Source organism: Buteo buteo, chromosome 19 (assembly GCF_964188355.1).
Source record: "Buteo buteo chromosome 19, bButBut1.hap1.1, whole genome shotgun sequence".
Taxonomy (NCBI): Eukaryota; Metazoa; Chordata; class Aves; order Accipitriformes; family Accipitridae; genus Buteo; species Buteo buteo.
This window is the reverse complement of record NC_134189.1, coordinates 3432136-3446631: the sequence shown is the minus strand read 5'-3', so window position 1 is coordinate 3446631 and position 14496 is coordinate 3432136. Positions and strand designations below refer to the sequence as shown.

General features: G+C 43.5%; 1 protein-coding gene across 20 annotated transcripts in view; it reads right to left on the bottom strand.

The window, feature by feature from the left end:
- The window catches only part of RBFOX2 (RNA binding fox-1 homolog 2), a 177530-nt gene that overhangs the window by 20440 nt on the left and 142594 nt on the right, over positions 1 to 14496 (bottom strand). For 11 of the 20 annotated variants that reach the window (XR_012653558.1, XR_012653560.1, XR_012653561.1 and 8 more), the window contains 5 exons: positions 8618 to 8710; positions 5807 to 5867; positions 3357 to 3410; positions 3109 to 3201; positions 1862 to 1994 (listed from right to left, as the gene is read on the bottom strand). Coding sequence is in view for 11 of the 20 variants with exons in the window: in XM_075050972.1 (XP_074907073.1) it covers positions 1862 to 1994; positions 3109 to 3201; positions 3357 to 3410; positions 5807 to 5867; positions 8618 to 8710 (434 nt within the window). In the remaining 9 variants the exon portion in view is untranslated. Of the gene's footprint in view, positions 1 to 1861; positions 1995 to 2410; positions 2479 to 3108; positions 3202 to 3356; positions 3411 to 5806; positions 5868 to 8617; positions 8711 to 14496 lie in introns of all 20 variants that reach the window. The other 9 variants (XR_012653563.1, XR_012653565.1, XR_012653562.1 and 6 more) reach the window with 3 other exon arrangements.

The following is a 14496-nucleotide window of genomic DNA, read 5'->3' as shown; positions in this document are numbered from 1 at the left end:
GAATTAATTAATTACATCCCAGTGCTTGCAACTATGGACAGTTCTGGGTCATTTGTGAGCCTGCCTTATTTACTGCTGCCCTGCAAATGTTTACTGGACAGTACATTGCCCATGAAGACATGAAAACAGTCAGCAGGGTCAAACTCAATGTAATGTAAGTAAACACAGTCACGAGGCAGTATTTGGAAGGGATAATCATTGGAGCTTGGCCCATATTCCAAATGGAAATAAACCTTTTATACGGGACTCAGGCTGGATTTATATCAAAAACAAGCCTAGAATCCCTCCCAGCGCACCACTCGTGACAGCTTCTTGCTAGGAATGCTCCAGCCGTTACTTCCAGGGATGAAAAGCACATGCCCCCCTCCCCAGTGCGAATAATTCATATTCTGCTTGACGGCAGCACTTAGCTCAGCTTTGCTTCTCTGTTTCACTGTGGAGCGCTTCCCAATAAAACTAGACTGGGTCATTTTTAGAGCAACAGACAGACAAGTTGCAGGTCAGAGGCTATGTTTGGAGGATATAGAATATGAACTAGGAGCGGTGGCAAAAAAGAGGTGGATCTGCAAACCCAGAAGAAACCGTCTGTTCAGAAGGCCAATGTGTTCAGACAAGAGGTTTCGTTTAAAGTCTTCTGGTGAATTAAACACAAACATTGCCAGATTTGCTGGAGAGCAAAACTAGACAGATAGATGACCACTGCAGCTTGCTCCCTTGAGCTCTACTTTAAATATCAGACTGGACTCTAAAAACAAAGGGCCACAGTAGCTTTCACCGCTTAAGCTGCTACAGAAGCTATTGCAAGCTTATCCAGCATATATCAGGCCAGCTCCTTGCACTGATGTGTGTGGCTTCCACCTCCCTTTCTAATAAAAGATTTATAATTTATTTTCTTCCCTTTTGGGTCTAATCTAAAGGAAAAAAGGGTCAAGTCCACTTCTCTGTGTTGGAAGATTCTTTCCTACTCCTATTCTTTCTGAAAAAGTTGCCTGGAAAATATGGCAAGTAAAATTCCAGAGACAGGCAATAAGAATAAAGCATCCTCAAAATCAGAAACAAAAAAAGACAGTTCGGAAGGGATTTGCTGATTTATTTGCCATTCCATCACACTTAAACAAACAAACAAAAACCCCAAACAAAACTCACATACGAACCTAGTTCCCTGTACTTTTAAACAGCAGAATACTCTTTCGGAACAGCATCTGTTCCACTGCATTACTAGTGAAACGTCAGAGGGCAAAGAATGCTAAGGCCACACATTCACCATTGCTTCGTACAACAGTTAGAAGAACGCTGCACTTTCGTTCTCCCTATATCCCAAACACTCCCAGCTTTAAATTAATGGACTTGATTAATCTTTGTTTTAAACCTTTTTAAACCGTCTCCAACAAAGAAAGCAAATCCATTGTGGGTAACTGGCTCTTCTGTGTCCTACTGCCAGATGGTGAGGCATGAAGGTAATGGACAATATTCCTCATTCCTGGATATTAAAATGCAAATAGAGTGCAAAGAGCAGAACCTTTTTGGAAACTTTAGACCTTCTCTCTTTGTGTCCTTCTCAGCAGCACTATAACATATTGGGTCAATGGATGACGAATACCATGTAGACAAATTGAGAAGTTATGAGAAGGAATCCATCAGCACTTCAAGCTGTTGCAAGTACTGAAAATTGTTTCAGTCAAGAACTTAACACGGAAAAAATTTAGATTTGCCCCCACTGGACGCCATCGTGTGCAGAATGCTCTGGCACTAGCAATACCCTGACTCTCACCATCCAGACAATTTTAGTTATGTTTTGGTTAACCGATGAGCTATTTGACACGGTTGTGCAGAGCACTCTGCTCTCGTGACCAGTGCTTACCCTGGGTAGGCAGGGATGGCTGTGGGAGGTACCGCCCGGACTGCCCCATACACTGTCCTTCCTCGGCCCCTCAGGTGGGCTCCCCGAAACGCGGCTGCTGTGGTGGCTGCAGTTGGATAGGGGAAGCCTGGAACTGTAAAGACAGACAAGGTGGAGGGTGAAAAGGATCCGAGCTCCTGCCCAGACAACAACCGTCTGCTTCAAACAAAGTGACACAAGAGCTCCACAGCGGTGGGACATTTGGCATCAATCCTGCAGAGGGGCATGCTTATATCCCAGCAAGCATCCCATACATAGTTCCTGCTACACCATGGCCTTTGGGGGAAGAGGGGTTGCAGAGAGGTTTGGCATGCAAGAGGTTAATGCTTTGGCATGCCTCACCCACCACAAACAGGGTACAAATCCCCCCGCCTTTTGACACCGCCATGCAGTCTGGTTAGAGTCTGAGAAGCGCAGAGAGTTACTATCAATATAGCAGGCGGCTCTTCCAAAACTGCAGAGGCTCTTTAAAATAATTTGTCAAGAGGCCCTTAAAGTCAACCAACTTACATCAGTCTCTTCCCTCCTTTCCCCTCCCACTCTTTGCCACCCAATCCTCTGTATGTTCATTTTAAAGCCTGAAAGACAAGATAGCCCATATAACAGCAGCAGAAATTTCCCATAAAGTGCCAGTTTACTGAGAGCCCACCTTCATTTAACAAGCGTGACCAATAACTGGCTCTGTCTATAGTGAGGCCTGCTTTATTACGCTTTATGCTGGAGTAAACTGGCTCGTGGTGAAATGATGTAAAACCTCAGAGGCATCTGCAAACACGTAATAAACAGATACCGAGAGGGAAGGAGTCCCAGGGCGCAAACCCAACCCAACGTGCGTCCAGGTGCATGCCACTGGGGGCCCTGCAGACTCGCGGTTTAGCAGCTTGTATAATATGTACTTTAGGGATTTGTCTGTTTGGTTTCTTTGATTTCAAAAGGGGGAGGGGGGCAAGGGAATGGCCTATTCCTCACACGCACCCTCCCCTTGTTCTGCAGCCTCCTCATCGCTCAGACCCATTCACCAGTACAGAAACACACTGCAGATGAACCAGTTACAGCAACTGCACAGTATACTTTGGCTCAAAGTAAACTCATTCCCAGTGAGACCCATCCTTTCAAGTATATATTATACAGACTGGAGAGAAGAAGGGTAACAGGTCATCGTTAACTCAAGCACAGTAACAATACAGGGGCCAACGGGGGCTACTTACTGATTAAAGGAATGTAAGTGTTAATACCCCCCCTTCCTGACAGGGGCACTGCGGCGTCATTGCCCAGCGAGACATCTGCTTGAAAGCTGGACGCTAATTTAATTTTAAAAAGAATAAAAAAAAAAAAAAAAAAAGAAAAAACAAAACAAACAAACGTAAAAAGGTTATAAAGAAACAGCAGATTGAGAACATAAACAAACACCACTGCAGTTAAATGGCAGAAGTGGAAGTGTCTACTTAAGCTCTACCTGCATATAACTCAGGGCCGTACACCGCTCCAACCACAGGACTCAACTTCCAACCTGAAACAACAAAGACTGCAGTGAATGCCAAAATCTACACCAAGAGAAGGAGCGGGCAGCGTGGGTAGGGGGAACGGTCTCTTGCATGCGCCCCAGCTTCACATGCACAGCTTTTTCCAATTTCTGCTTCGCCTCAATCCTCCTTGGTGTAGATGGAGGCCAACTGCCTTTTTCTAATGTCAAGTTCTAGGTACAGGTCGCTGTATCGGAGGGAACAGCAAAACATCGGCTGATCCGCAGCACAGCAGAGGCACCGCTGAGGGAATGCCAACTACCTTATATGCATATTCGCCACGAGCACCGTGCGACCCTGCGTTCCCTGCACGAACCTTGCTGCCAGCTCCTCCAGCTCCTGCCCGCTTTCACCAGGAACGCTGCGGATTCAAACCTCTCTAAAGCCACCGGCCCCGACTGTCATCCCGGGCAAGTCAATTTATAGCCGTGAATACTCAAAACACCCTTCTGTCTTATTTGCTAGAGATCTGCTAAAAAGCAAGTGCCTGAATTTCCTCATTAACTGAATTACACGACTATGGTGCAGAAAAGCAATTAAGCCTATTCATCTCACATTTTCTCTTCTCTGTTATTTTAGTATTTCCTGTCTTCTTTATGCTGCCTTTCAGGTGAAAGCCTTCCCAGAGCATTGATTTTAATATCATCTGGATAATTGGCAAGAACTGCAAATCATCAACATAAAACCTACAAGAGAATAGTGCTTAAAGAAGTCATCACTGGGCTATGAGGAGGAACACATTTCCAGTCAGATGTAGAAACTTATCTGTCCTCCTCCCCCCGACCTTTCTATCGAGGGAGAGAAGGGGTGTAAAGCTAGCAACAAAATCCGGGCTGGCTTCTACAAAGCATTCCTTTCAGGAAAGATCTCAGCTGTTCAGCTAGCAATCACACAGGTATTTTTATTTAAATAAATCCATACCCCTCCTCTGTCTTAGAGTCCTGATGCACTTACTGCACTTTAACACCTCTAACCAGCCTAGAAACCGTATGAACAACTTTGTGAACTGCAGCCCATCAACACCACCCCTTCATCTGCCGGCAGGGCATCAACGAGGGGTCCGATGCCCGCTCCCTCCGCAAGACTGGGCATGCTGCTGCTGCCCTGCCTACCTTGATGGCAAAATACTCGAGCGAGTGGTGGCAATGAGAGGACTGGGATCAACCCTCAAGTTTAACAAGTCGTATGACCACTCGTCAGTATGCCTTAAGCCTGGCCTAATACTAAATACCTTTGAGTAGCTTTAAACCTGGCTGTAAATTGCTGGCTGCAAAAGCAAAATACTCCTGCCCGTTATCAGGTTTTCACAAGTAAGCCAAGTTTTGTTACCAAATCGTCACATGCATTTTCTGCCCTTGTTTTCAGGAGAACATAATGTGGCTGCGTTGCCTTTTGCTACAAAATCTCCTGGTTCCTTTCAGACATTGAGACTCAGAATCCCAGCCTTTCTGCCTGGCCCTGTTTCCCCAGGTTCTGTAACCAAAGTAAGATTTATTTGCCAACAGCCACGCAACAAGTCAGTAGCAGAACCACAAATAGAATTCTTCTATCTTTTGACTTCTGAGTCTTATGTTGTAATCAAGATGGATTCTCACACTAGCAACTACCTATATGTAGCCTCCTGAGTTGTTGAAGCTGTTTGGAAACATTTTCAGACCAAAAAGAACTTTTCTCCCCGTTTCGGGACAAGGACTCAGATTCAGAATCTCTATCAAAGCAGCATTCAGTTCTGTTGGGAGAAGAACGCCTTTTTATGCTATATATGCCTATGCAATGAAATTACTGCACAGACAGAACCACCAAGATATGCCGATGAAACAGGATTCTTCATTACCCAAACAACTTGGTCTTTCTCTATTCAGGTTCACTGGAAAATGACTGAACACAGGCACAGTCTGTAACAAAAAGCGAGCAAACAAGCAGCGCAATGCCTCTGTTTTCCCGACTGCCTGGGGACAGCTGTACTTTTACAGTTAGAATCCAAACTGAGCTATATCCAATTATGTATCTTAAGTTATGCTTCTGCATTCACATTTAGGTATCTGCATGATGGCAATGAGACTCAGGAGTACTGCACATCCCGCTGTACAGCATCAGCTTGCAGTAGCGACGGGCAAGCCATCAGTCTTTGGTTTCTTTACCCAGCTTGGCCACGTTGGGCATGTCACTACTCCTCTCTGTCCCCACTTCTCCATCTGTAAAATGGTACTCCTCCAGAAATGCTTAAAGGTTATACTGAAGAATAATGCTACAAATCAGGGTTTGTGGGGGTTTTATTGGTTTCTTTTGGGGTATTTTTGGTCCTGAGGAGAAATCACGACTTTTTCCTTTTGTCTTTCTTCAAACCTTTCAGCTCATCGTTAGTACAAACAGTCTCTCTTACCATTTGCGTAAGGTGTGACCATCTTCTTATTGGTCATCACTCGCGCAGTGGCGTTGTTAACCTAAAAGTAAGAAAGGGAGGGGGAGGAGAGGGAAGGAAGCATAGGACATTAGGGAAAACGGTGGAAAACTGTCAGATACCACACACACACACACACACACTATACTTCTCTGAGCAAAAAAAAATTAAACAACTAATTTTACAAGAATGCAATCTTTAAATTACTTTTAACAGTTGCCATTTAATTATAGAAGTTACAGCTAAACGTGGCACTTTAAAATTATGCATTAAACAAAAGGCCAACGAGAGTAAAGTGCAGATTCTCCACCGCCCTGCCACCCCTTGGCACATGCTTGTTTTCAGCTCATTGATCGAAAGGGCAAAACTTTGGAGGTTTTGTCCAGGTTCTGTTCGAGAGGCAGCGATAATTTCTGCAGCCCAGAGCAGGAGAACTGAACCAGGTTCACAACCTGACTTGTGTCTCAAGCTCACCGATGGGATTGGGACCCAGCAGGTGACTGGCAGGCATACTTTTAGATAGAAAAAGGTAGCCTGGAGTCCATCAGCTTTAGATTTGAACTCCCAAGACTTGAGGAGATGTCTGGAATGCCACCAAGTGTTTGGAGGGTCTACGTTCACCGATTTCCTCCCCATCATTTTCAAATCTTTTTCCAGATTATTTTTTCCTTGTCAAAAATCTCATGGAGCAAAAAGAAGAAATACATAGCAGTAGACCTGGGTCTTTGGTTTTATTGTGCCCTCCACCCTCTTTACAGAGCTCTGCATAGTTCCAAGCGGTTTGATTGCTCAAGCAAGTGGGGTGTTACCACAGAGATGGTGCTGATAAAGAAAAGATGGACCAGTTTGGAAGCCAAGTTACTGCAGCCCCATGTCAGACAGCCTCAAAGTTCTTGCAAGGAGGGTGAAGTCTTTATACAACATCAATAATTTATCAAAACCCATGCCAAACGGGAATTGAGGCCAGGGTGAAGAAGAAGAAGAAAAAAAAAGGATATAAAAATAAAAGCTGCCTCAGGCCCTTAAGACTTATGGATGGCGAGCATACGCAGGGTGGGGAGTCTGGAGCTACATTTTACTCTCGTTTCAGCCCCAAAACAATAGAAACATTACACATTTAAAAAGAAAGAATGGGAAACAACAATGATGAGACTGAGAGCATGCAGTTAAACACACACAGATAAAAGAAAGAAAAAAAAACAACCCCACAATTGATTCAGAGGGTGGGGAGGGGAGGAGGGAGGAGATAGGGTCTCACAGACAATCATTAAGATGGAGCGAGTGCCTGAAATCAGCTGCTACAGCAAAGTGCAACACAAGCACTTAAAGGAAAAATTGCCAGAACCGATCAGAAACCACCAGTCAGCAAAGAGACCAACAGCTGCATTTAACAGAGTAAAGAAATAAATCAGGGAGGGAGGGAGGGAGAGAAAGAAAAAGAGAGAAAACAAACAGTAACAGCTACAAACAGGTCTCAGAAAGAGAGAGCAGCAGAAAGAAGGGGCAGAAGAGAGAGAAGGGGAAATGGGTGCATTAATAAAAACCAGCCAAACTGGAGTTCAGTAACTCTGAGTAAGATGTGCAAGGGGAAATCACCATGAAGTCAGTAATCAAACAGCTCAGACTGCTACAAAACGATATGTACATCCAAAGTCCAGGCGGCATTACTCAACAGCATTGAAAATAAAAGGGGGAGAAGGGGGAAGGAGGTGGGTGGGGACAACAAGTCAAATCACATTTCGTAGTGTTAATGTGAGATGGCAGATGGATTTTTTCTTTCTTATTTAATTTTGGTTTTTTGTAATTTTAAGAAAAATTAAAAAAAAAAAAAAAGAAGAAAAAAGCTTCTTCTCTAGCGCTTTTGTTTCACTTACCGCCAACTCGTACCATCGCCAGCATTGTGTATAGTTACCATGGAAAGAGTGAGTCAAGTGAAGGGCCCTAAACGCTAAACCATCGAAAAGGGAAATAAAAAAAACAAAACAAAAAAAAAGCAAAATATGCAGACATCTTACTCAAAAACGGCGGCTTTTTTGTTTTAATATTTGTACTTTTTTTTTTTTTTTTTTTTTTTTAAAGAAAGAAGGAGAGAGGGAAGACGCCAGTTAGCCTTCAACACAGTGGAACACCAAACTGGTCAACACCAGGCATGCCCAATATATGGCCATGTTGGCCAGCCAACATTAACCCTTCACTCCCCTGCGGTGAGAGCTAGAAACTTTAAGGATTAGCTTTCACCCAGCCGACTCTTGACTGCGGGCAGGTCAAGAAGCCAGCGGTGTGGATAGCACAGCCCACTGCGGGCTTCTGCCCCGCGTCTCCCCTCCCCTCCCACCACGGGCATCGTCTCGCACTTGCATGGAGGAGAACTGGCCTCGGAGGAAAGAGAGGATACTGGCTGGCCCCCTGCTTTCTTTTTTGGACACAAGAGTTAGAAGTCGGACAGTACTCTTTCAGTTAGTTTTATTCAGGCCTGGTAACAGGAAATCGGAGCCTCGCGAACTGAAGCAAAGGAAAAAATCAAGACAGCAGAAGGGCAAAAATTCGGAGTGGGTGGGAAAAAAACTTAATAAAAGAAGAAAGAAAAGAAAAAAATACCCAAAACAACAATAAAAATATTCCGTAAGGGGTGTAAACTTTTATACATTTCAGTGCAGGGAGGTGAAGGACACAGACACAAACACACACGCACACACGAGACTGGGATCCAAATGTGAAATAAGTGAGGCAAGACACAAAAAGAAACCAAAAGAATAAATATAAAGAAGAAATTGAATTACTGAAGACATGCACCTCGATTTTACGGCCCTCTACCACGGTGCCGTGTAATTTCTCCCTGGCCCTGTCTGCATCAGCACTATTCTCGAAAGTTACGAACCCGAATCCCTGCATGCAGCGGGAGAAGGGGGGAAAACATGCACATCGTTATATATTGAAATACTGATCTCTAGGTAAATAGAGAAAAAATATCACAGTATGAAATCGACATCAGCACAACTCAGCAATAACCTCCTAGAGTCACATTGTTGGTTCATGCATGTTTCATAAATGAAAGAAATTAAATTCGATAAAATAAAGGAACTGTAATCATAATAAGAATAATAAGAGTAATTAAAAAAAAAAGAAAACATAAAAGCAATTGAGGCCAGACCAAAAAAGAAGTACAAAGTTACTCGAGACAATTTTTTTTTGGTTGGTTTGTTTAAAAACACTAAACCCTGCTCCGACATAGGCAAGTTGGTCAAGCCTAAGCGGGGCTTCTCTCCCCTCTGCTCATTAACAGGCATGCTTTGCAGGACCCCCCCGCCCACCCCAGACACAGTACAGGACATCGACACTGAGCAGCACTTCGTTCTCTTGAGAAACTGCTACGAGAGCGAGCAGCGATCTGAGTTCACGCCTGGCACCAGGAATTCTGCGAAGCTTTGGGCAAACCAAACACTGAACCTTGCTTTTCCCACCTGTAAAATGGAGACAATAATAATTACCTACCTTAGAAAACTGTTGAGAGGAAGGGCTGTTTGTAAAGCATCCCTTGTAAGCTCTTCAGGGCACAGCTCATGTCTACTCCTATGCCTGTAACTTCCCTAATAACGCACGGGGCCCTGAAAGTAAGCAGGGCTTCTAGGTGGCACCACCAAATAAACATTACTTAACGTGAAGATTTCGAGTATCGCGTACTCTGGTTTCAAAATTTTCCTATCTACGAGTACTGTGTTGGACTTGACTGCGTTGGACTTGAAACACCGATTCATCGGTAAAGGCAGGATTTGTCTGACGCCGCTGAGCCGCTGCTACGTCCCTCCCACCCTGCCTCCCATCTTACTTGGCTTTGTTCTGAGTTGGCAACCTCTGCGCCGTGGATAGCAACACACCTCTGCCCGGTTAGACCACCAAGTTTGAGGAAAAACTGACGTACCCTGCTCGGAGCAACCACAAAGGCTCAAGGACTACTAAAACGTCCCTGCGGTTAGACGAATTTAGGTTTACCGCATCCACGAAGGCGCACGCGACCCGCCTGTCCTACATGCTCATGCTGCTGCCAACTCATGCAGTTGCGTAACAGGGCAGGGAAGAGATCATGCTTCTTCCACGGAGATGAGCGCGCTGGCATTCAAACAGAGCCAACATGACTAAGTGAATTAGGATTTGAACCAGTAACAAATGGTATCTTACTACAGACAACTGTGATGAGATATTCTTCATGCCATGACAGAGAGCGGGGTCAAACAAAACACTTCGTTGCATTCTGCTTATAGGGTACCTTAAGAACAGGAGTAACTGGCTCCTGTGGATCGGTATAAATCAAATACCGGTTTAATGTACACAGAGCAATCTCTGCTGGCTCAATACCCTCAGGAGCAGGAAGAACAAAGCTTGCATTTGATGCAATGGAAACTCCCGATATGAACTGGAGAGCAAGGTGATGCGAGTGATCTACTGCTATGCCTTGTCAGGGAAATGGCATGCTGCCTCGCAGCTCCCTCCGTGCAGCTTGGGGTCGATACGTATGGACTGGACCCAAAAAAAAAAAATAGCATCTTGATTTCTAAGCACTGTCAGCAACAAGACACAAGCAAGCCATCATTCTTCAAGTGCTTTTTAAAGGTCTTTACAATACTAATCTTAAAAAGCCCAAGCCGTTTGCACATGCTGGCCTTTATCATCCACAGCTAGGTTTCCAGCACAAAACTTACACATTTGTAAAATGCAGGTCGGTTTGGGGGTTTTTTTTTAGTTTTTTGGGTTTTTTTTTCTTTTTTTCCCCCTGAACAGCAATAATAAAAAGAATTTAGCCAAGTACTGCAATGTGGAGATCAGCGAGAGCGCTCCTTTGGGCTCCAACCCAATAATCTAAAGCTTCAGATAATTTAATTTCTCCAGCTATAAATAAAAAGCTATATAAATAACTGACTGATGCCTTTTTCAGAACAGCATAAAAGTTTTCTGTTTAAATGAATTAAAATTGGAGCTACAAGGATAGGGGCTAATAAACCAGCCCAACCGCATGTTACTCAAATATGTTGCGGGGAACTGGGGGGGAGTGCGGGGGGTGTAATAGCAAAGCTGATTATGAAGGGATAGGGTATCGTGTCTGCTTCAAAGAACCCCTACAGAGAAAGGCAAGACTGAGAAATAGAACACCACCTTTCCCTCTGGTTCTATATAACGGGGAAAAAGCATCTTTAAAAGGCTGGGGGAGGAGGGGAGGTAAAGACTGCAAGAGGAATCTCTATTTCCCTCTTCTCTTTTTACATTAAAATTTCTGTTTGTTCTAGACAAGCCTGTGGAGACCGAATGAAATTTATGTCTTCGGTGATGATGTGAACTGAAAGCTGGAGAGCAGAGGGAAGGTAATTTTTTAGACATTAATCTGTGCAGGCTAGAACCAAACTAAGACTATTTTAATTCACATTTGTTTGCAATTAGTGAAGTCTGTACGGGATTTTAAAAACCACATTATCATTAAATATCTTTAAACTAAACAGGAATTTTCAATATTTTTAGTAAGTTAACTCAAGGTAGGGTACAATCCACGTGCAGACTGTATGAAAATAATTAATGTGAATTACACCAGAATTAATCTGATTCTGAACAACATCACTAATTAACCACAATTTTTGTTTTATTGACAGATCAATCCTTAGCTCATGCAACTCTCTTTGTTGAGAACCATTTAATGTCAATGCTGAATTAATGCTTTACAAAGTTGACTATGGCAGAGTCAGTATTTGTGCCCCCTTGGCTTGTTGTCTTAATTCGTCTCTTAGACATTCAAATTTTCATGAAGAAAATTAGGTGAGCCACGCTTGACATTTTTGTTATTTCTAAGTTTAAAACCTAGCAATTATGTATATACATATTTTTGATGTGGGAGAGAAAAAAAAGCACATACACGTATTTTTAATTCCTTCTCACAGATGACCTGTAAAGAATAGGGATTAATCTGTACCTAAATACATATACAACAAACAATTCTCAGTTTTTCCTCCCAAGGTTGTCTTGCCCTTGAAAAAAAAAAAAAAAAAAAAAAGAAAGAAAGAAAAAAAAAGAGGTGGCAGATGTCCAATATTTACTAGCTTAGCTTTATAGCAGGTACTGGTTTGCTCCATAGTAGTAGGTATGGAGCCAGAGGAAGGGAAGATACAATCCTGGGTAAAAAAAAAAAAAGGCTTAAAGTTTCCAATATTTAGATTATACAAATAGCTTCAGTTTAATAATGCTGTTATGGTAACAAGGCTGAAATTTTCAACAATTCCTCTCCACCAGCAACTGCCAGGAACTTCTCCCAAGCAGAAAATAAGTTTAAGCCTCAGTGTACCCAGAAATTGCTAAATAACCCCAGCAAACATTTTTAGGACTGGTGTAATTCACAGTGCCAGACTATCCCCCTTTTCACCCAAAGGTTTATTCAAAGGGCCTGAAGAGACCGAGTAACTGCCACCCTTTTAGTCTGGCCTCAGACTCTGCAATAAATAACAAGCAACATGATGAGCAGTGAAAAAAAAAAATAAATGTATATATATAGTATTTGAATGTTTCCATCTCTGAAGAATGAGAAAGAAAATTTACCATGTAACCGTAAAGGGAGAAATCAAAAGCAGACGGTTCTCCTGGGTGTGGCCAGAACACAGAAATTAAACAAAAAACAACAACAAAAAAATAAAGTAAAATAAAAAAAAAAAAAAAAAGAAAATAAAACCAAAGGAAACTAAACAGAGCCCCTTGAAATCCATGCATTGTTAACCCTTCATTTGTCACGGAGTTTAGACCAGTCACCTCAGCAGCAGCGTCTTTGCCTTGTACCACTGGAGCACGCAGCCAGCAACCCGCCTTGCTGTCATCTGCTGCTGTGCTTGTTTTTCACCAAGTTTTTTCTTTTCCACCCCCCCCCCCCCAATTGCCATAATAAACAAACTTTTAGGAGCCTGAAAAAATGGCCAAGGAGACAACAGTATAGGCTGTTTCCAAGGCATCCGGAGAGAGTAGGAGGGTTTCAGCTATAATCCACCTGAGATGAGCAGGGCTGAATGCTCCGACAGAAACACAGCACGGAATTCAGGAACACATTACTGAAGTTACACACGCAAACGCCCGCTCTAAATTGGTGAGGGAATCGGCGTAAACCAAGCTGCCACCATTTCAGCAGCTCTCCCAGCTCCTCCGTGCCGCACTCGGAGCGCATTAGGGCACATGGGCGTAAAGCACCCATCCCCGCGCAACCCGGGCAATCAGATGCGGGAATTGATCTGGCTAAAAAAAACCCCAAAACCATAAACGCATCTTCAAAAAACACCTGCAGGGCTATTTTGAAGCTGGATCATTCCTCCCAGTTCAACTCATTGTGTGGCTCCACCGCCGATCCCTCCTGCAAAACGGAGGAGCGAAGCGGGGGAGCCTGGCCAGCACCGTGGGGCTTCCGAGCCGCTCCGGGCAAGTTGGGTCCCTGGGTGGGTGCTCCTCCTCCTCCTCCTCCCTCGATCGATCGTGGTCTCACCGTGTCGTCTGTGAGTTCAACTAGCTAAGCTGGCAGAAGACAAGCTCATTCCTCTCTCTGTCTCCATGCTGCATCAGGTTTTTTGCTAATTTAGCACCCTGGATTCGACTCCCTACACGGTGAAACGAGCACCGCTGGGAAGGCGCTCCCACAGGAGCAGTACATCAGCTTATACTATCAAGCCATCAACTTCAGCCTTAATTAATCAAGTCTAAACAAACCAGTTCAGTATAGGGACTAATTTAACTCACTAGTTTAGTATCACAGAGTTGAAGGCATAAAACTGAACTTCACTGAACTAGGATAAAGGGACGCAGGTCGTGTCTCCTTCACGCCATTGGCACTATAAAGGGATGTGGTGACCTGAGAAAGCGACGCTGGTGCTGGTACTTAGTTTGTTATTAAGCTTCTTTGTGTTAATAACACTATTTGTATTTCTGGCTCAACTGATGACATCCGAACAAAAATTATAAAAACAGAATTAAAATGAAAACAAGACCTCTAATTTCTTCTACATAACAAGGGGTTGTATCTATTTCGACAAGTGGAAACTAACTCCAGAACAAGAGTGGCTCAACTCAAAGCACCTAATCCATTCAAAGAAGAAATAAATGCACATGCAAACTTACAGTCTTCTTAGCACAGTTACCAAAACCTAAACAGGTAACTGCAAACACAAAAAACCCCTAACTGTTTCCACACAGCTTTCTGCACAAGTTTTTGGTTAGCACAGGTTTACCTACACAACTCCACTCACCAATAGATGCAATTTCTTTGTGAAGACAAGATGTAAGCTACTGTACAACTAATTTTTGAAATAAATATGAAGCGCTTTGAGACACTTCAGTCTTATATGAGAACTTGGAGACCTGGGTCTCCCAAGTGGAAGGCAGTGAGGGACATAAACTTACACTATCCTGAAACCACGATCTTGCAATCTGCACTAATATGAACTTTTACCATTTAAAAACCTAAAAAAAAAAAAGCTCCCTCTTCAGCCAAGATTGCACTCTGTGCTTACGCACTCTCGGTCTCTGAATGTCATCGAGGGCACATCTTGGAATGCCACACGGTATGCAGCTGATGAGCAAAGAGCTTGGATTCTCTTCCCCTGCAGCTTTACGAATGCCACAGGGTACTCGTTATGCAGGCAGACTACATTAAATCTGCAAAT